The sequence below is a fragment of the Physella acuta genome, unplaced genomic scaffold, assembly GCF_028476545.2.
Source record: "Physella acuta isolate Inbredline_101_S28 unplaced genomic scaffold, ASM2847654v3 ptg000067l, whole genome shotgun sequence".
Classification (NCBI taxonomy): Eukaryota; Metazoa; Mollusca; class Gastropoda; family Physidae; genus Physella; species Physella acuta.
Window position 1 is genome coordinate 220,001 of NW_026731587.1, and position 22,941 is coordinate 242,941.

At 37.8% G+C, this 22,941-nt stretch overlaps 1 protein-coding gene across 1 annotated transcript in view; it reads right to left on the reverse strand.

Moving 5' to 3' along the window:
- LOC131951823 (cadherin-23) overlaps window positions 1-22,941 on the reverse strand; it is a 40,141-nt gene that overhangs the window by 9,588 nt on the left and 7,612 nt on the right. Inside the window, exons 4-7 of the mRNA XM_059314227.1 lie at window positions 17,274-17,370; window positions 16,169-16,351; window positions 1,635-1,787; window positions 857-988 (exon numbers count right to left, since the gene is read on the reverse strand). Of these exons, the coding sequence (XP_059170210.1) occupies window positions 857-988; window positions 1,635-1,787; window positions 16,169-16,351; window positions 17,274-17,370 (565 nt within the window). The remainder of the gene's footprint in view (window positions 1-856; window positions 989-1,634; window positions 1,788-16,168; window positions 16,352-17,273; window positions 17,371-22,941) is intronic.

A 22,941-nucleotide genomic window follows, 5' to 3' on the forward strand; every position in this document is an offset into this window, starting at 1 on the left:
AGATATTGGTAATCATATATTTTTGGTCAGATATTTTTGGTCAGATATTGGTGGTCAGATATTTTTGGTCAGATATTGGTGGTCAGATATTGGTGGTCAGATATTGGTGGTCAGATATTGGTGGTCAGATATTGGTGGTCAGATATTTTTGGTCAGATATTTGTGGTCAGATATTTTTGGTCAGATATTTGTGGTCAGATATTGGTGGTCAGATATTTGTGGTCAGATATTGGTGGTCAGATATTGGTGGTCAGATATTGGTGGTCAGATATTGGTGGTCAGATATTTGTGGTCAGATATTTGTGCTCAGATATTTGTGCTCAGATATTTGTGCTCAGATATTTGTGGGGATGCAAGAGAAAACATCATTACCTATGCTGAAATCAAGGTGTTTACCTATGCTGACATCAATTTAAAATGTGTTTACCTATGTTGACGTCAATGTAAAATGTGTTTACCTATGCTGACGTCAATGTAAAATGTGTTTACCTATACTGACATCAATTTAAAATGTGTTTACCTATGCTGACATCAATGTGTTTTATTTTGTTGACGTCAATGTAAAATGTGTTTACCTATGTTGACGTCAATGTATAAATGTGTTTACCTATGCTGACATCAATTTAAAATGTGTTTACCTATGCTGACATCAATTTAAAATGTGTTTACCTATGCTGACATCAATGTAAAATGTGTTTACCTATGTTGACGTCAATGTATAAATGTGTTTACCTATGCTGACATCAATTTAAAATGTGTTTACCTATGCTGACATCAATGTAAAATGTGTTTACCTATGTTGACGTCAATGTAAAAGGTGTTTACCTATGTTGACGTCAATGTAAAAGGTGTTTACCTATGTTGACGTCAATGTAAAAGGTGTTAGCTTCAGTGCGTCCGTCAGATACTGACACCCCTAGCCTTACCATCGGCTCAGTCGCACTTCGAAGGTCAAGGTTAGACTTGATTACACATTCAGTTGTCCCTCCTGTGTCATTTAATGTCATATTTAAAAGCAATTTCAAGACATATACAAGCAACAAAGTCTATAACAAATTTGAAACAGGGTATTCAATGATATTTCTAAAAATTGTCATTATTTAAAACCTAAAATCTTAAGTCATATATCCCAAAATATGTCATTTAATGACGATTCGCTGATGACATAGATGCTAAAGCAGGTAGTGAAGGCGAGTTAATAAAGTTAGCAAATAGATAGGACACACGTGTAAATAGCCAACGATCTGAGGTAGTTCATTTATTCAAGTACCTTGGAACGCAGCAAGATGTGGCCAAGCAACAAGAGCACTGAGTAAACGAAGAATTTGTCACATAACAACACTTCTATAACAACACTTCTATAACAACACTTCTATAACAACACTTCTATAACAACACTTCTATTCGCAACATTTCTATAACAACACTTCTATAACAACACTTCGATAACAACACTTCTATCCGCAACATTTCTATAACAACACTTCTATAACAACACTTCTATAACAACACTTCTATAACAACACTTCTATAACAACACTTCTATAACAACACTTCTATTCGCAACATTTCTATTCGCAACACTTTTTGCATGAATAGATTTAGTATATTTTGCAAGATAGAAGTTACGAAACCTGTGGACTGACTGTTGACAACGGTAAAGTAGTTGACAGCTGGTGAGCTGGTAAGTGAACAGGACAGCACGTCGTTGTCCTGGTCCCTAGCTGTCACGGTGTAAACTTCCTTGCCAGGCACTGTGACGTCAGCAGCCACCAGATTAATTAGGTCTGGAACATCAATCAGAAGGTTAATTAGATGGGGATAATTAATCAATAGGTTAATTAGATCTAAAACATTCATCACAAGGCTAATTAGATATTAAGCATTTATCAAAAGATTAATTAGATGAGGTACATTCATCAAAAGGTTAATTAGATGAGGTACATTAATCAAAAGGTTAATTAGATCTAAAACATTCATCACAAGGCTAATTAGATATTAAACATTTATCAAAAGATAAATTAGATCAAATTCAAATTCAAATTTTCAAATTTATTCAAATTTATTCAAACAACGGTTACAATTGTAGGCACAAAGGCCTTTTTTCACATTGGCCGTTTAAACAAATAAAGCAATTCAATAACACATAGCAGTAACACATAGCACTGAAAATGTGGAATAAAGAAACAATGGTACATAGCTATCATACATAATGAGATAAAAAAAGAGAATATAATAGATGAATGAGAAATGTTACAATGAGTCAGTTAGGTCATTAAATAATTTTAGTTTTAGTTTAGATTTGAATATATTTTCAGATCTAGATAGCTTTATTTTATTAGGAAGATTGTTCCACAAATTAGAACCAGAGTAGGCGAAGCTATGTTTTTGGAAAAAGGTTGAATAAGGGAATGGTAAATTAAGACGACGATTTAATTTTATGTTAAAAGAAAATAGATCTGATAAGTAAGAGGGGGCTGTTTCGTGGAATATTTTATATAAGAAAATTGATTTAGTATATATTATCTTTTTATTTAATGGAAGTATTTTAGTTGTAAGAAAAGAATCCAGACTACTAGACAAGCCAGTAACCAGTTTTATAGCCCTTTTTTGTAAAGAAAGAAGAGGACGCTGCTTAGATATAAAGCTGCCGCTCCACACTACAGAAGCATAATCCAACCTGGATTGAATAAAAGCCTCATAAAAAAACCAGCCTGCTCCTATAGTTGAGAAAGTTCTTTATCCTTGCTAATTGAAAGGTTGTCTTTAATAAGGACATTCTTAGAAAATGAATATGGTCAGACCAAGTGAGGTTGTGATCTATAAACAATCCTAGGCATTTGTAACTGTCTACCTGTTCAATGTTTGAATTGTCTATAGTAATGTTTAATGCGGTGGATGAAAGACGAAGGCGTTTCTGATGAGTTGTAATAAACATTGACTTGGTTTTATCGGGGTGAAGTTTCATTTTGTTAAATTTTGTCCAAGTAGCAAGCTGATTGGCACATGTTTGAAGTTTGTAACTGAGTGACTCAGCACTGTCTGCAAAGACATGCAAAGAAGTATCATCAGCGAACATCTCGCACTGACCAGCGTCAATATGTAATGGAAGATCATTAATGTATAAAGAAAAAAGTAAAGGACCTAAGATTGAGCCCTGTGGAACCCCTATATTAACATATTTCTGTGAAGAGATGGTATTAAGGTGAAACACGCGTTGAGATCGGTTAGATAAAAAGGAGTGAAGTAACCTAACTGTAAAGTCGTGGAATTTGTATGGAATTAGTAAGAAGTATGGTGTGATCAATAGAATCAAAGGCTTTTCTGAAATCGACAAACAGTGAGCCACAGAGTAGGTTTTTGTTAATATTTTTAAGCCAGTTTTCATTCATCTTAATCAGAGCAGTGTGACAAGAATGAAATTTTCTAAACCCAGACTGATTACTATGGAAAAGCTTGAGCTTTTCTAGGTAATTTGAAATGCATTTGTTTATATGTATTTCTAGTGGCTTGGAGAGGGAAGAAAGTATAGAAATTGGCCTGTAGTTATTAGCATCTTGGATGTTACCTTTTTTGTGTAGTGGTATAACCTTAGCATGCTTAAAATGTGTCGGGTAATAATGCTTGGCAATACAGAGGTTATAGACATAGGTTAAAACTTCGGAAATTATTGGAGCTGAAATCTTCAATACATTATTAGAAATATCATCAAACGAAGTTGTTGAAGACGGTTTAAGAGATCTTAGGCTAACATATACTTCATGAACAGTGAGAAGCGGAATGATCAGCTCTGTCCTACCACGGTGAGCAGAATTACAAAATTTTTTAAGCTCCTCACTGATTGTGTAATCAGCATCTGTGTTGAGCGCAACAGATGATATAAAATGATTGTTAAAGTCATCAGCAGATATCTGGCAATGTCCAGCTGTATTACATGTGCGTTTTTTTCTAATTATTTGATTTATAGCAGTCCAGATATATTTGGAATTAGGTTTGCCTGACAGCAGCTTATTAAAATACTCCTTCTTCGACCTACGCACGAGCAGTTTGACATAATTTCGCTGCCTACAAAAGTCCTCAGAAGTTCCATAACGTTTAAGCCAGTCTCTTTTATTAATTGCAGATTCGATATTGTTGTTAAACCAAGAAGGTTTGTATGTAGTCTTAACCCTTTTAGAGATTTTAGGAATATGTTTGTCATATATAGTATAGAAAATACGCAGCCATTCAGAAATGGCAAGATCGGGACAATTATAATTGTATACATTGCAGAAGGGGGCAGCCAATAAATCCGAAAGAAAAAGATTTTCATTAAATTTTCTAAAAGAGCGATAACTTATAGTTATGTGTTGCCGCGAAAGTACACATAATCTTTTTGTCGAAAAAGTACAACAAACAGGGAAGTGGTCACTAACACCACAAGAGGGGACACAGACCTCTATTAGGTTGCAGTCAGGTGATGCATATATGTGGTCAATTATTGTACTTGATTTATCATTTACCCTGGTAGCCGTGTGCACAAATTGTTTTAGATTCAAAGAATCAATAATATCTTGCCAATATCCTTGAGGTTTTAATAAATTTATATTAAAATCTCCCAATATGATATATTCATTGTTAGTAGATAAAACGGTATCCATCATGGAGCAAAAACGATCATACCAATCCATGTTTTCGCAGGGATTTCTATAAAGGAAGCAAATTAAAATTGCCGGATGGTGTTTGCTTTTTTCGAGTTCAATCCAAATACATTCTATATTGTCCGTTGACAGATCCTTCCTGTACTTGAAACGAATTGAGGAGTGGACATAGACACAAAGGCCAGTTTCTTTGTGTAAGAATGGGTCTCGGCGTATTAGGTTATAATCAGAGACGGATATCTCAACATCATTTATAAAAGATTGTAATCGAGTTTCAGAGAAACCAAAGATATGGAAAGGATTGTTGGAATTGTTTAAAATTTTTAGAACTTCATGGTGTTTATTAAATATGTGGAAAATATTTAAATGGCCCAATATTTTAGCCCACTTTGTGAGGGCCAGGATGATGAAAATAGACAATGCATAAAGATAATAAAATATCAATGAATAAGAGATGTTATAAACAAAAATCAATATAATGAACTAATTAAACAGAATCAATATAATTGTCTTACAATTACACGCTTTGTCATCCAATAAACAAATACTCGCTGCTCTTCACACTGCCTTATTATCTATCTCTCTTTCTCTCTCTTTCTCTCTCTCTCTCTCACTCTCTCTCTCTCTCTCAAAATAAATACCTATATATAAATATATATATATATAAATATATACATATATATATATATATATATTGCTATATAAATGTACAATAGTATCAGTATGTATTATAATTAAAATAGTACCGTGAGCTAAACTAGTAAATAGTAAGTGAAAAAGTTAGGTTCCAGGAAGGCGCTTAAGCGACAACATTAGAGCTTGATGAAGCAACAAAGGGCTAAAGCCCATTAAGTGATGTAAGCCTGGGCTAGAGTTCAATTGATCTGAAGATATTGTTGGAAGCAAATCAACAGTCGAAACCAAATCAGACCTTGTACCTTTTACGTTTGAACGTTGCACATGGTCTTTATCTGTTAAGCTGACGGCTCTTTGGGGATACTTTATATTTTTTGCGAGAATGCTGCTTCCAATTTTAGTCAAATGAATACTGTCACTGTACAAGCGTTGTCTCGGGGCACCTGACTTCGCAGTGAAAAAAGGTGTATTGTTTATAAAACAGTATTTATAGCTAATGCAGAAAGACTGTAAAATGTATTATTTATTTCTATCAAGTGCCTACCCTTGCCCCGACATGGGGGTACGATTGATGAGAATCGGATTGCTGCGTTGGGAAATGCGTGAGTGATACATCTCACAATTTCTAGCATATTAGCTTGTGACAGTCTGACGTTTGATAGACTGTCGTTGACACCACAATGTAAGGTTACAGTTGTGGTATTAGAGTCACGTGATCGGCTACTAAAAGCGTCCCTAATTTTATCAAAATTTGCCCCAGGCAGCGCTATTACCGATACACGCTCGTAATGATCCGTGGCCATTATATCAGGATGGAGACCTTTAAGTGTAGAGTCACCAAGGATCAAATGGTGTTTCGTTGTTAGGTTGGTGTAGGGGGCGGCGACATGTTGTGTGCTATCTCTATTAGTGGCATAGTGAGTAGAGCGTTGGACAACAGGGACATGAACAGCCTTGAACGTTGGGACGCTGTATTGTGTAGAATTGCTTTTAGTTCGTGGTCGTTGCAGGGTGCTAGGACTCGAATGTTCCGATGGTTTGATTCGCGCTCTGTCATCACGTTGTGTAATTTTAACAGGGATTGGGAACGGAGCTTCTTGCATGATGCCTGCCGATGTGATTTTTGTTTCATTTATTAGTTGTTGATTATCCTCACATGTTGAGGTGGATATTGTGCTGCAAGAGGGATTCTTGGTTGTGAGGAGTTTCTTTAGTGACGCAGAAATATTTTCTTGATCAATCAAACGCTTCTTAAGGTTAACGTGTATATCTTTGCAGCTATGCACTTCATTAGATAGTCTCTTGACTTCGTCCCTTAAGACAGCGTTTTCGACTCGGAGTTGTTCTAGTTGGCTGTTAAACTGCAATTTCTCCGCTTTAAACGCTTTTTTAACACAGGTGATCTCGTTAAGAATAAACGATCTTAAGTTATTATCCGGTTGAGTGGTTTGAAGAAATGATATTTTTGGACTAAGCAAATCAGTTGGTTGAGATAGGTTTGATGAAAATGTATAGTTATTTATAGGTGTTACACAATCTAACGGATTGGTATTGATCGTATCCTCTGCACATTGATTGTCACTGTTGGAAGCGGACATAATCATGGGTGGTGAAATGGGTAGCTCCAATACTCTGGGTGGGGATAGTGAAGGTGGTGGTGACAGTTATATCAAAAGTGCAGTTCTGTATCAACTTTTGAGCGATTTCCGATAACCGGAAGAATAATTTATTCTATTTTCAATTTTTAAAAGCCTATCACTTGAGTACTGTTTCAGGTAGACAATGAAATTTCCCATGTAAGTTAAAGATGTTATGGTCTGCCTTCTGTCAAGTTTTGAGTTCTTTCCGTTGACCGGAAGTAGTACTTTACGTTTAAAAAACGCATATATATATAAAACAAATGTATTCTGTGGCTTTGTATGTATGTGACAGAGGACAATAGGCAAAAGAGAAATATAGTAAAAACCTCGACTAGATCACCATAGTGTAATACACCTAAAATGTTTATTATATAAATTTAAAATTTAAAAAATTATATATTAGATAAAGTTTTGTAAAAAAAATTTCCCAAAGGTATAATTTTAATTAAAGTCATATGTAATAAATAAAGTCAAAAATATGTATCATCCTTCATAAACATTTTAAAACTGTACAAATTAATTCACTTTGTTCCTTTATTGCCAATTACTTCCCTTGATGGATCACACAATAAACTACATCCCTTTAAAAAACACTACATCGGGTAAAAAATACTTTTTATTAGTTTGTTTTTTGTGTTGGAAAAAAATAATTATATATGTGAGCGGCTGGAGTGTATTTTTATTATTTGTAACTTAGAAGGCGAATGTATCGTTTCGTTTCATGTCGTAAATGGTTCGTCGTTTTTAGTTGTGTAGTCCCGTATTATGGCGCCGCTGTCTCACTGTCTATGTCCCTGGTTATAGCTAGTTTATATATATTTCCTTTATATTGTTGTCATTGTTTATAGTAAGTGTCTTTTTATAATATTCTGTTGCATGTTTCGTCGTGTTTGGTTTGTTATCCGTGAATTAGGGACTATTTGTTTACGAGTAGGGTGTGAGGTGTGGGGAAGTCGGTTTCCGGCTTGTTCAACTCTGTCCTTTGTGTGGAAAGCCGCGGTGAAGAGAGCAGGCAGTCTCTCTGGTCATCCAGTGAAAAGAATAGCAAATTCGCACCATCCAGTCGTATTTATTTTGTGTTTGTGTTCGTCTTAGTCCTGGTAAGTTTGAAATAAGTTTATTTCTTTGCTATGTCTATTTATTTTGCTATGCTGTTTATTTTAGTTACTGGCCATAAGTTTTTTTGTGGTTGTCTTCTGACCGCCATTGTGGTCAGGCCATGTGGACTCAGATTCTGAGTTTTTATTATGTTATAGTTATTTTATTACTTTGTTGTATCTCTTGGGCTTGTGTGGAGCTTATTTATACTTGGCCCACAGTTATGGTTTACTCCTGGCTGTTGGGTTAAGTGGTATACGTATTCTATTGATTGTATCCCTTGGGCTGGTGTTAAGCCAGGGATAGAGGTAATTTTAGACTTGACCCGCAGCTATGGTTTACTCCTGGCTGTCGGGTTAAGTAATACGCACATTTTGTTGATTGTGTCCCTTGGGCTGGTGTTAAGCCAGGGATAAAGGTATTTTTAGACTTGACCCGCAGCTATGGTTTACTCCTGGCTGTTGGGTTAAGTAGTAGAGTTGTTACCTGACCCACAGTCACGGTTCGTTCCGGACTGTCGGGTTTGGTTATAATATTGTTATCTTTATAGTGACCTTTCGCTTCCTGTGGTGATCATGTTGATCCCCAGGAGAGTGTTCGGTTCGTTCTAGTCACTGTGAAGGTACACTTGTTTTTAATAGATTTTATTTTACTTAGCCTTTTATTAGGCTGGTAACTGTGTTGAGCGAGTAGTTTGAGCTCAGTGTCCTGGTAGTGTTCCAGTTAATTGTTAAAGTATGTTCTGTGTGAACTACCTGCAGGCGGTGGAGATGTAATCCAGCCAGCCTGTGGTTAATGCTTTGTTTATAAATTTTCTTTGTAAAGTAATTAATTTATTTGTTTTCCTTTTTCTAGGACGAAGTCCGAAATTGGGTGTTTTGTTTGATGTAAAAAGTTTGTTTCGTTTGGTTCTGTTTTGTGTCAAGTGTTATCTATTCTTTTTTTATAACTTTTGGTTCCATATTTTGTTGAATAAATTTTATATTAGTTATTTTTGATGAATAAATTTTGTTAACTGTTAAAGTTTTTGTTTTATTTTAGTATTGTATTTAGACTAAGGTTAGGTTTAACCACTGTGGGTTCTACCACGGTTGCACTGACCGGACAGATTAGTAAGTTAAGCCTAGAAGGGTAGATTTTAAGGTATCCCCCCCTAGCAGGGCTTACAAATTGGTAGCACGAGTGGGGTCAGTGCTTTAGTCTAGTTAAATTTTTGTTTTTTTGTTAGGGCTAGTGTAGCTTAGATAAATTTTTTTGTCTTGATAGGCCCTTTATGGAACCATTTGTGTTTAGTTTGTGTGTAGTGTAGGGATTGTTTGTTGTTTAAAACACCCAATTCGGACGAGATGGCGGAGGTGGCACCAACCGTCATCATCGTTCCACCCAGGGAGATCCTCATCCGGAAGTTTCATGGGGACAGCCACGGCTATGAGGTGGAACGATTCATTGACGAGGTCCAGTCTCTCTGGAGGACCAGAAGAGACGTCTCAGTAGAAGAGAGGAAGGACCTTCTCTGGCAGTACCTGGGGGAAGCTGTGAGAGAAGAACTGAGCTGCAGGGGAGATGACCTGCAACGCGACCCAGAGGCCTCCATCAGGCTCCTCCGAGAAGTCTATGGGGAGAAGAGGAGCGTCTCCCAGCTAATGGCGCAACTCCAAATGGTTGTGCAGGGCCAACACGAGTCGGTGAGGGCCTACTCGCACCGCCTGCACAGGGCCTTCAAGGCCCTTGTTGCCAGACAGGGCACCCTGCAGGTCCCTCAGACGAATGCTGAGTTCCTAAGGGACCAGTTTATGGAAAAGCTGAGCCAGTCCTCAGTCAGACGTCAGTTGCAAGAACTAGTTTTCAGGGACCCTAAGATCCCCTTCCTGGCCATACGGGATGCGGCCATTCGATGGTCTGGAGACGAGGACCCAGGGACAGAACCTGCCTATGTGGCAGCTCTACATGCCCGCCCCAAGGAAGAACCCACCCTGCCCAGGTCTAAGCTGGAAGACAGGGTGGACAAGCTCGCAGAGCAGCTATCGGCTCTGTTGACTCAGTTGGCACAGAACCCTCAAGTGTCATCTAGCCGAAGGGTACCCCGCCGACGTCCAGAGGCGGAAACAAGAATGTGTTACAATTGTAACCAGCAAGGTCACCTCGCCCGCAATTGTCGAAACTCAAAGAAGCAGGAGGACGCAGTGATTCAGAGTCTTACTACTGCTGGTGGGCAGAGCCCAAGCTCCACCATTCACAAGCTGGCTGGACAGTGCCCCACCCTGACTGTGTATTTACAAGGTGTACCGGTGACGGCCGTTATAGACAGTGGTTCACAAGTCAGCACGGTCACTGAAACATTTTGTAACAGGAGCCTCAAGAACATTATCCTAAGAACAGACACACCCCTGTCCTTGAGGGCAGCAAATGGGTTGGCCATCCCATACAATGGCTATTTTATTACTGACCTGGAGATCAACAAGGAAGAAATACGCGACAAGGGGTTCCTTGTGATAAAGGATCCAGTGGGTGGCTCATCAGCTCCACCCTGTTTGTTGGGCATGAACGTTCTCCGGGACCTGACCACATTGGCCCACCTGATCAAGCCCCCAGGGGTGACACCGAAGGTATGGCGAGGGGGCAAGGTCCCCCGCCCCCGCGAAAGGACTCTGGTGTCTGCCAAGAGTGTACCAACCATTCAGGCGACGAAAGGAGACCCCGGAATGAAGGACGACAAGGTGGTACAGCCATTAGACCAACCTTTTCACCCAGATCCGTCAGTGGTATCAGGCCCAACATCCTGCCTACGCGCCAGCATAACCAGTATAAAGGTGGACCAATCTGAGGAACTAGAGGCAATGGTTCCACCTAACCCATCCTTAATTAAGGCACCGGGTGGTGGTGCTGGGGGATGCCCCCAGACAGAGTCGAGCAAGAAGGACAAGCAGGTCAAAAAGGCACCTGTAGCTGATCTGGCCATAGGTGATCTGGTCCTTCTGAGACAACCCCCACTAGGCAGACGCAAAATGGCAGACCTGGACGACCCGACAGTTTATGTCGTGGTCGAAGTACCTCCGATCACCGGCGGGTGTTACGCCATTAAAAAGAAAGATGGCCCTTCTGGCACCCGCCGGGTGGCAAGCACCCAGATTACCAGATATGTGCCTCCCCGGGCTCAACCACCCTCCCCAAGGCCGGTCAAAGTGATACCGCCGGCTACTCCAGGCTACAGCCACATTATTTATAAGGTCCAATTGCCAGGGACCAGAGCAGCCGGTAACCCCACAGTACCTGACATACCTCTGCGTAGGTCGGTCAGGGAGCGCAGAGTCCCTAGTAGGCTAGACTTGTGATTGTGCCCTGTGGGCTGATTTTTTTGACAATGTTTTTTTTGTAAAATTTATGATTGTGCCCTGTGGGCTGATTTTTTTGCAAGTTCTTTTGCAAAGTTTTTTTGTTTTTTTGTAACATATATGATTATGCCCTGTGGGCTGATTTTCTGGCAAAGTTTTTTTGTAAAATTTATGATTGTGCCCGGTGGGCTGATTTTTTTGCAAGTTCTTCCTGCAAAGTTTTGTTTTTTTGTAACATTATGATTATGCCCTGTGGGCTGTTTTTTTCAAGTTTGTTAGCTTGCGGTGACCGCAAGCTTTAAGGGGCGTGTATGTGAGCGGCTGGAGTGTATTTTTATTATTTGTAACTTAGAAGGCGAATGTATCGTTTCATTTCATGTCGTAAATGGTTCGTCGTTTTTAGTTGTGTAGTCCCGTATTATGGCGCCGCTGTCTCACTGTCCATGTCCCTGGTTATAGCTAGTTTATATATATTTCCTTTATATTGTTGTCATTGTTTATAGTAAGTGTCTTTTTATAATATTCTGTTGCATGTTTCGTCGTGTTTGGTTTGTTATCCGTGAATTAGGGACTATTTGTTTACGAGTAGGGTGTGAGGTGTGGGGAAGTCGGTTTCCGGCTTGTTCAACTCTGTCCTTTGTGTGGAAAGCCGCGGTGAAGAGAGCAGGCAGTCTCTCTGGTCATCCAGTGAAAAGAATAGCAAATTCGCACCATCCAGTCGTATTTATTTTGTGTTTGTGTTCGTCTTAGTCCTGGTAAGTTAGAAATAAGTTTATTTCTTTGCTATGTCTATTTATTTTGCTATGCTGTTTATTTTAGTTACTGGCCATAAGTTTTTTTGTGGTTGTCTTCTGACCGCCATTGTGGTCAGGCCATGTGGACTCAGATTCTGAGTTTTTATTGTGTTATAGTTATTTTATTACTTTGTTGTATCTCTTGGGCTTGTGTGGAGCTTATTTATACTTGGCCCACAGTTATGGTTTACTCCTTGCTGTTGGGTTAAGTGGTATACGTATTCTATTGATTGTATCCCTTGGGCTGGTGTTAAGCCAGGGATAGAGGTAATTTTAGACTTGACCCGCAGCTATGGTTTACTCCTGGCTGTCGGGTTAAGTAATACGCACATTTTGTTGATTGTGTCCCTTGGGCTGGTGTTAAGCCAGGGATAAAGGTATTTTTAGACTTGACCCGCAGCTATGGTTTACTCCTGGCTGTTGGGTTAAGTAGTAGAGTTGTTACCTGACCCACAGTCACGGTTCGTTCCGGACTGTCGGGTTTGGTTATAATATTGTTATCTTTATAGTGACCTTTCGCTTCCTGTGGTGATCATGTTGATCCCCAGGAGAGTGTTCGGTTCGTTCTAGTCACTGTGAAGGTACACTTGTTTTTAATAGATTTTATTTTACTTAGCCTTTTATTAGGCTGGTAACTGTGTTGAGCGAGTAGTTTGAGCTCAGTGTCCTGGTAGTGTTCCAGTTAATTGTTAAAGTATGTTCTGTGTGAACTACCTGCAGGCGGTGGAGATGTAATCCAGCCAGCCTGTGGTTAATGCTTTGTTTATAAATTTTCTTTGTAAAGTAATTAATTTATTTGTTTTCCTTTTTCTAGGACGAAGTCCGAAATTGGGTGTTTTGTTTGATGTAAAAAGTTTGTTTCGTTTGGTTCTGTTTTGTGTCAAGTGTTATCTATTCTTTTTTTATAACTTTTGGTTCCATATTTTGTTGAATAAATTTTATATTAGTTATTTTTGATGAATAAATTTTGTTAACTGTTAAAGTTTTTGTTTTATTTTAGTATTGTATTTAGACTAAGGTTAGGTTTAACCACTGTGGGTTCTACCACGGTTGCACTGACCGGACAGATTAGTAAGTTAAGCCTAGAAGGGTAGATTTTAAGGTATCCCCCCCTAGCAGGGCTTACATATAATAAGCGTGGATTGATATTGCAATGTGGTAGTTAAAACACGGATATTTTAAATACTGCCTTTTATTTATTTTATACACTTAACGTACTGTTTACTAATAATTGTTTTTAATCAATAACAGTTTAGAAGCCGCTCCTAAATATCCGCCATGTTTAGTTCTATCCGTCGCTTTGCGGACATGCTGGGGGTATCATAGTCGTTTACTAAATTTTATGAAGCACAAGGATTCGATTTGGAGCCCTGGGCTATCCTGTGAGCACTACGGTGCAAACGTTCGTTTAAGAAAGTGCGATAGACTATGGATAAGAAGAGTTACTATAGTCCTTAACTAGATTGAATCCGGCGTCCCAGGCACCCCAACAGGGTGCCCGCACAGGGTGCCATTTGGCACCCTGTGCTTTTCCGTGAGTGCTACGGCAACTACGTTTGTTTTAAACAGTGCAACATACTATACATAAGATCGAATATTTTACTCATTTACAATGTTGAATCAGGTAGTTCCGTCGGCTGCCCGACAGGGTGCGATTAGGCGCCACGGGTTTTTATGTTCGCATTATGCTTTTATGTTCGCATTCAAGTTTGTGTTTATGTTCTGCGCTATTGTTTTCCGCTTAGGTTTGTGTTTTTTTGCGTTTGGGTTTGCGTTGTGTTTGTATTTTTTTTGTGTTCGTGTTTGCGTTTGTGTTTGAGTTTGCTTTTGTAATTGAGATATTATTAGCATTTTTGCTTGTATTTACGTTTGTATTTTTTTTGTGTTTGCGGTCATGTTTGCGTTTATGATGCATTTTTGTTTGCGTTCGCTTATGTTGTTGTGCTTGTGATTGAGTTTACTCTTGTTTTTACGTTTTTTTGGGGGGTTTTTGTTTTTGTTGTGTTTACGTCTGAGTTTGTTTTTGTGTTTGCGTTTTTGTTTTAGTTGGTTTCGATTGGGGTTTATTGCAAAAGTAATATATTTCCTAATAAACACACAAGTCATGGTCCTTTACAGATAGTTTTTTCGCAGGAGCCAGTTCAGGGCCTGGCCGGGACGGCTAGTGATTTATAAAGTACTACTATTATACAGATATCGTTTGCCATTCACTGATTGCGCAATATAAACTAGCCGTCGGTATCTGTTTCACGTGAATTAAAGGCCTATATATTTTAGTGTTATACTTGTTTGAGAAAAATATTTTATAGAATAGTTATTGGTCGAAACGCAATGTGCTTGACCACACGTTGAACGATATTAGTGACAAAGCAAAGAAATAACTAAACAGCTAAAGATCCGACAAAATAACATACCTATTAGATATACCACATTATATACATTATTAGCCAACACAGCACCATATTAAATGTCCACATTGATTAAGTTACTGAAATGATTCCGTTAAAAACCTGGCTATTCAATGGTATTCTTGTTGTTTTTTTAAACTAATTTTTCTTTTTATTACTTTTCCTGATACAATTGCATACATTTCACTGCGTACGTCGTTATAAGTAGATCTATAGATCTAAAACTGGAAGAGGTGGGAAGCGAATCTCATTAAAGACAAAGTTATTAGTATTGTGTATCGTCTTTGACATTCTATTTTTTACAAGCTTTTATTACAAGCTTTTATTTAACTCACTTCCTCTGTCGTCGGTCTGTCGTCAGTCTAGACGGAAACGCAGGAGTGAAAATTCGGAAACTTCTACTTGACCGACACGATTCACAGTTGGCACGTGGGTCAAGACATGAAGACAATGCAATCTGAAACTAAATTTGACTTAATTGGATGCCTAATTAATTTTTTATGGATTAATTAAAATTTGGACCGAATTAGTAGGCATGTCTAGCCAACCACACCACACGCGTCATCACCTTCATTCAATAGCTGTGCCATCACGTAATGGCTGCGTTCAAAAACCATTGCGCGCCTACTGAACGTGATGATCAGTAGGTGCGCAAAGGTTTTTAGTCATTTAACTCTATTGTAAATAAAACATGTAAAGTACTGAAAAAAAATTCATAAAAAACGTTTTAATAACAAGCTTTTATGTAATGATGCACTAAAAAGTAGAAAATAAATTATAGACTACTATTTAAATAACTATAAAGAAAAGCGTGGGTGTCTTCCTTAACATTAGTAAAGGTATCCAATAGATACTAAAGTGACCCACGCTTTTCTTTATAGTTATTTAAATAGTAGTCTATAATTTATTTTCTACTTTTTAGTGCATCATTACATAAAAGCTTGTTATTAAAACGTTTTTTATGAATTTTTTTTTAATTCTACAATCAATGACGCCATTAGTATTGTGTACTTTCCCATCAAAATGGATTGAGTGTGTTAGTCACCTATCAAAGTAGCTTGAGTGTATTCGTTACCCATCAAAGCGGCTTGAGTGCGAAACAAATCAACTCAGAGTTCATAATATTTTGTTTTTAATTTTCCCACTTTAGAAGTGCTGATTGGGAAATCACAACTCACGCGAATGATTCTAATTCATTATTTTCTTATTCAATAATTTATTCATTTGCTATTCATATGAGGTTCAAGCTCAGTAAATATTTCAGAAAGAAATCAATGCTTTTAATTGACAAAAACTTAAAAGATGAAGTGTGACTTCTTTTTAGGTATGTATAATAAAGTTGCCTTTCGAACTTGGTGGGGCACTTGACAGGTGAAGTAGAGTTCACCTGTTGTTGTGACGTCCGTATATGAAAGGATAGTGTAATCAGCACTACGCTCATCCGAATGACCCATAAACTCAGTTATCCCAAGGATAATGAGTGGTCTAGTAATATTTTAAAATCTTAACTGCATTATGTTACAGTCAATACACACACACACACACACACACACACACACACACACATATATATATATATATATATATATATATATATATATATCTTAGTGACATAGTTACCATGAGGATAATTTTGATTGATTATCTCTGGCACAGAATTGGGCCGGATGTCGATCTCTAATTCCTGAAAGCTGGAGTTGGTCCTGTCTTTATTGGTGCACTTAATGACCAGCATGTAGGAAGGAGTTGTCGCATATGACAAGGGTTGACCGTTGTTTGACCCCACATAATGCACATAGTAAGCTGAATCGTTAAGAAAACAGTGCGGATGTTGACATATTAATGGTGGATAACTCTGGGTGTTGATATGTTGATAAATGTGGGTGGTAATATGTGTATAGTAAAACGATGTTGGTAGAAAACATATTGATGTTGTACAAATGCGGTTGTTTAAATGTGTACAGTGTAATGTTGTGGGGGTTGATAAACTGATTGGTGTAAAGATGTGGGTGTTGATATGCTGATTGGTGTAAAGATGTGGGTGTTGATAAACTGATTGGTGTAAAGATGTGGGGGTTGATAAACTGATTGGTGTAAAGATGTTGGTGTTGATATGCTGATTGGTGTAAAGATGTGGGGGTTGATATGCTGATTGGTGTAAAGATGTGGTTGTTGATAAACTGATTGGTGTAAAGATGTGGGTGTTGATATGCTGATTGGTGTAAAGATGTGGGGGTTGATAAACTGATTGGTGTAAAGATGTGGGGGTTGATAAACTGATTGGTGTAAAGATGTGGGGGTTGATATGCTGATTGGTGTAAAGATGTGGGGGTTGATAAACTGATTGGTGTAAAGATGTTGGTGTTGATATGCTGATTGGTGTAAAGATGTGGGTGTTGATAAACTGATTGGTGTAAAGATGTGGGGGTTGATAAACTGATTGGTGTAAAGATGTTGGTGTTGATATGCTGATTGGTGTAAAGATGTGGGGGTTGATATGCTGATTGGTGTAAAGATGTGGTTGTTGATAAACTGATTGGTGTAAAGATGTGGGTGTTGATAAACTGATTGGTGTAAAGATGTTGGTGTTGATATGCTGATTGGTGTAAAGATGTGGGGGTTGATATGCTGATTGGTGTAAAGATGTGGGTGTTGATAAACTGATTGGTGTAAAGATGTGGGGGTTGATAAACTGATTGGTGTAAAGATGTGGGTGTTGACTTACATGTTGAACCTGACGACCAGACGTCGAACGGTCCGTTGGGCGGTCTCGTGGACTCAAGGTTACAGATGCACGAGTCGCCAGGTATGCTACAGTCTACCTGCCGAGATCAAGTTTTGGACGGGTTAGGGTTAACACACCTGAATGAAAGTATAGGGGTAGATAGAAGGGGACACACACACACACCGGTGACACCATCTACAGTTTTCTAGGAGATTCTATTCTATGTTAAAAGCTTAAGTTAACAATGAACCATGAGTGATCTCCCCTAAACTTTCTCGAATATTCTAATATAACACTATGGTGGATGGGAACTCGGGATATAGAGTAAGACAGACATGATTTGTAATCCATTTTTAATTACTTAAACTTTCATTTTTAAAATAGAATAGAATCTCGTAGAAAAAAAGAATTACGCACCAAGTAAACGCCAAACAATATGTGTATTATAGTGCGGAATATTATTAGTGCTTTATATATTCAAATGCGATTTGTTATAGAAATCGGAACAAACGTAAATTACTATTTCCGGTTACCGAAAATCGCTGAAAAGTTGATACAGAACTACAAATTTGATATAATACTTGTATATGACATTTCATCAACCTAGCTGTAACGGTACTCAAGTTAAATTGCAAAACTATGATTTTCCGACTCAAAGAGGTGTAAAACGTCGAGATTTGTAAAAATCTCGTTTTCGTAAAAATCTCGTTTTTGTAAAAATCTCGTTTTTGTAAAAATCTCGATTTTTTTTGCACGATTACAATACTACCTCTATACTTCGTATACGGGGAAAGTAAAAATGGATTAAAAATATTGTCTACGAGATAAATGGCCCGTTGAGGGAGAGATACAACGGGCTCTAGGCTGATAGTGTTGTCTCTTTTCTCTAAACCAATACCACAACCACCACCTTAACTTCAAATTGAACCGGAAACGAAAAATAACAAAATAACACTGAAAACGGATTTTTATCCAATATCAGCATTTTAATCGGATTTAATCTTGATGTACACGTTACTGCACATTGATACTAAATATAGTATCTAAACTTGCACCTAATTTCAATAATGACATAAGTCGCATTTAGAGTATTATTCAGGCGACTCTACTTGGGGGAGGAGGGAGGGGGGCTGGCTCCTCCCCAACCCCACACATTCCAAAGTACGTCTACCGTCCCATTCAACGAAATTGAATTATATACTTTGATCAGTGTCCGCCTTCTCTTCAGAAAATTTAGTCCACCCCCACCCCCGAAAATTTCAAGTACCCCACCCCCCTCCGGGGAAGAAACATTGGTCGCATTTGTAGATCATAAAGGTAGAGTCTACTTCTATAATATAATATAGACCCGTTTCCAACTTTTGGCCAATAAACCTCAGTCACACAGACAGTGTTTCTTTCAGACCTTTTTCCGGATGTGGGGCACTTGAATCTTTTGCAGGGGCGAATACAATTCTCCGGGGTGGGAGAGGCCGACACTGGTTAAAGTATATATTTTAAGTATATATTTTCTGTTTACATTATATTTGGTTTTGATGGGGGGGGGGGGGGAGTGAATTAAACGTTCCACCGCGGGGGGGGGGGGGCTTCGCTCCTACCCGAAGAGAGGCATGAAAGAAACTCTACACGCAAAACAGTTTTAAGAATAGACAAGTGAATTAGGCGGTAATGCCAGTGGTTTTTTAAATTATAGAATATAGATGACGTCATTACTATTGTGTATTTTTTCGGCATTAGCTTTTTAATTACTTTCTCGTATATACGTAGTATAGAGAAAGTATTGTAATCGTGCAAAAAAAAAATTCGAGATTTTTACAAATCTCGACGTTTTACACCTCACTGATACGGAAAAACATAATTTTGCAATCTTGTCCGTATGTCTGTGTGTGTGTGTGTCTGTGTGTCTGTGTGTCCGTGTGTAAACACGATAACTTGAGTACCGTTACAGCTAGGTTGATGAAATTTCATATATATTATATCAAAATCGTAGATCCGTATCAACTTTTGAGCGATTTCCGACAACCGGAAGTGGTACTTTTACTACTTTGAATTTTTCAAAAGCCTATAACTTGAGTACTATTTCAGGTAGTTAAATGAAATTTCACACGTAAGTAAAAGATCTAATTCTCTACCTTCTGTTAAATTTTGAGTAATTTCCGTTGATCGGAAGTAGTAATTTACGCTACTTCCGATTTCTCAAAAAACTAATGTAAATTTTTAAAATACTAATAATATTGCGCACTATTATGCGCTTTTTTATTTGGCGTTCACTTGGTGTGCAATTAATTTGTCTACGAGATTTTATTCTATTTTTAAAAGTTTAAGTATTTAAAATGGATTAAAAATCATGTCTATAGCCCGAGTTCCCATCCCCTGTTATTTTATATAAGAATATTCGAGAAAGTTTAGGGGAGATCACTCCCGGTTTATTTATATTTTACTCGCGAATCAATGATTTTATATTATTGTGTGCTCTTTTCCAGCTTTAGACTATTTCCTACCACATGTTCCATGTGACATCACGTCACGTTTCGTTATTCGAATGACTGTGGATGTTTTTACTTTGCTTGTGTTTTCTATATAGTAAAAGCGTTACCAACAGACAGCGAAAGCGTTCTCAACAGATAGACAGAGAGACAGACAGACAGCAAACCTATTATTATAGATATCCCAAGTTGCCATCCCCTATAGTCGGGTCTACGACAAATTCCCGAAAGACACTTGCCCGAATGCCGTTTGCCCGAAGGCCGATTTCCCGAATGGACACTTGCCCGAATGGACAGTTGCCCGAATGCGACAAATGCCCGAATGGACACTAGCCGTCCCGGTCAGGCGCTGCACTATCTCTAAAGGACCATGACTTGTGTGTTGATTAAGCAGCATAAACCCGGAAAATCTATATATACATTTTTGAATTAATCTAACCACAACCAACCAAAACCAAAACATAAACGCAAACACAAACGAAAACACAAACCCAAACTCAAACGCAAACACAAACATAAACACAAAAACAAACACAAACGTAAACACAAACGAATAGATAACCTAAACCCAACAACACACGCAAACCCAAACACAAAAACTAATGCAAACACATAAGCGAACGGAAACTAAAACACAAACATAAATGCAAACATAAACATAAACACAAAATACTAACACAAACATAAAAGCAAATAAAATTCTAACACTAACACAATTAAAAACGCAAACATTATTTTAAACAAAAACATAAAATTTAACGCAAACACAAACGCAAACCTAAGCGAAAACAATAACGCAGAACTTAAACTTAAATACAAACATAAAAGCATACTGATCACAGTGTAGCCAAGGGCGCCAAATCGCACCCTGCCGGGGCGCAGGCGAAACTACTTGATTCAACTTAGTAAATGACTATAATACCCTATCTTTTTCATAGTCTATCGCACTGTTTAAAACAAACGTAGTTGCCATAGCGCCCACGAAAAGACCCGGGATGCCAAATTTTACCCTGTGGGAGTGCCGGGGGACGCACTGGATACGACTTAGTTAAAGACAATAGTAGCCCTTCTACTTCATAGTCTAACGCACTTTTTAAACGAACGTATACGCCATAGCGCTCACGAGAAGGCCCGGGGCGCCAAATCGAACCCTGACGACTATAATACCATTTGCTTGTCCGGAAACCGAAAGATAGAAGTAAACATAGAGGAGATTTAGAAGGGGCTTCGAAACTAGTATAGATTAACATTATTAATTAGTAAACAGTACGCTCAGTGTATAAAATAAATAAAAGGCAGTATTTAAAGTATCCGTGTTTTACCTACAATCAATGCTAATTCTATAATTATTTTTTTCCAACGCTATATCAAACTAATAAGAAGTATCCCCCCCCCCCCTACGATGTTTTTTGAAAGGATAGTAATTTTTTGTGTGATCTATCAAGAGAAGTCATTGGCAAAGGAAGTAATTGGTAGTAAAGGAACAAAGTGAAGTAATTTGTACACTTTTAAATTTTTGTGAAGGATGATACATATTCTTTGAATATGTTTATTCCATATGACTTAAATTAAAACGTTACGTTTGGAAAATGAAATTTGTTTTACATACCCTTATAAAATATTTTTTTTAAATCATTTTAATTCAGATAATAAACACTTTAAGATTATTACAATGTGTCGATGAAGTCGAGTTTTCATTTTTGTCTTCCTACCGTTCGTTCGCCACATACACATAATCCGTTTCATCTTTCATCACACCTTGTTTTATTTATAAAGCTTACACACATTGTAAAGCCATTATTTGTTACTATATTACTATTATCATATATGTAAGGTACTTTGGTCCACAACGTACAAAATGACACCAATGACCCGTACTCCTTTTGTATTCATTTTATTATCACCACATTAACACTTACAGTTGTTTTGTTAACTTTACTAACTCTTTTATGTGAACACCAATTTTTTGACCTATAAAACTGAACTGTATCCCCAAACCCCGTGATAGCTACACGCCTACCCACCCCTAACCTGTCGGTACTAAACATTCAACTAAACATAAACACCGACTTGAACATACCAACCTTTCACCCTCCCACTAAATCGCTCACACAGCGATCTGTTCGTCAACCCCCCCCCCCCCCCCCCACCCACACACACTATAAATGGTAACACCTCAGCAGTCAGATAACACAGCACATAATTTGACGCTTGGCTTGCCTTAAAAACACGCAGACACCCTCTCCACGCCTCGTCAGACACATCTACCCACTCCCCCCTCTCCCCCTCTATCCACTTACCCTCAGACATGAAAACCCCACTTTCCCTTTAACTGTTCCAACGACCCCACCACCCACCCCAACATCGATTTTGAATATCTATTCATTTACTTATTTAAAGTTCTAAATCGTGTTTCTTTCTCCTCATTTTTCACACAGCAACCTTTTGAAAACTCAATGCGACCAGTACATAAATAAACACTCTTTTAACTAGTCAACTTAATTTGTTTCCCTACATAGAAAATGCTCCACTGTCCCATTGACATTCTTTGAAAATATCCTTTCCACTCCCCACCCAGACTTCTGACACTTTTATTTGACCTTCACCCGTTTTAATGTCATCCTCTGCAATTTTTTTATAATCATATACATGACATCATGTAAATATTCATTATGTACATGTTCAAAACCTTTCGTTTTCATTTGAAACTATGTAAAAAATGTGATGTTGATGTACTTGTTTTAATTGCAAATAAAAGTATTAAAAAAAAAATTCATCACACCTTCCTGCCCCCCGCCCCCATTACCCTACCCCAGGGGTCGGCAACCTGCGGCTCGCGAGCGGCATGCGGCTCTTTTGATGTCAAGATGCGGCTCTTCAGCTCCATGCTAATTATTTTAATTTATTTTTAAAACTCATAAAAATATTAGTCTGCAATACTCGGTAATTAAAGATATAGGTCTAATAACCATGTAAAGTTTCTAATTTCGAGCAGAGCTTGCTAAACTACTTTAATATGTTTTCTTCGAAACTTGCGTATGTTTTTATATGAATAAATATTATTTCATATTTTAAGCTATTTATTTTAAATGTAACGTATATATATATATATATATATATATATATAAATATATAACTAATCAAATATCATAATATTGAAATAAAAATGTTTGTGGCTCTTT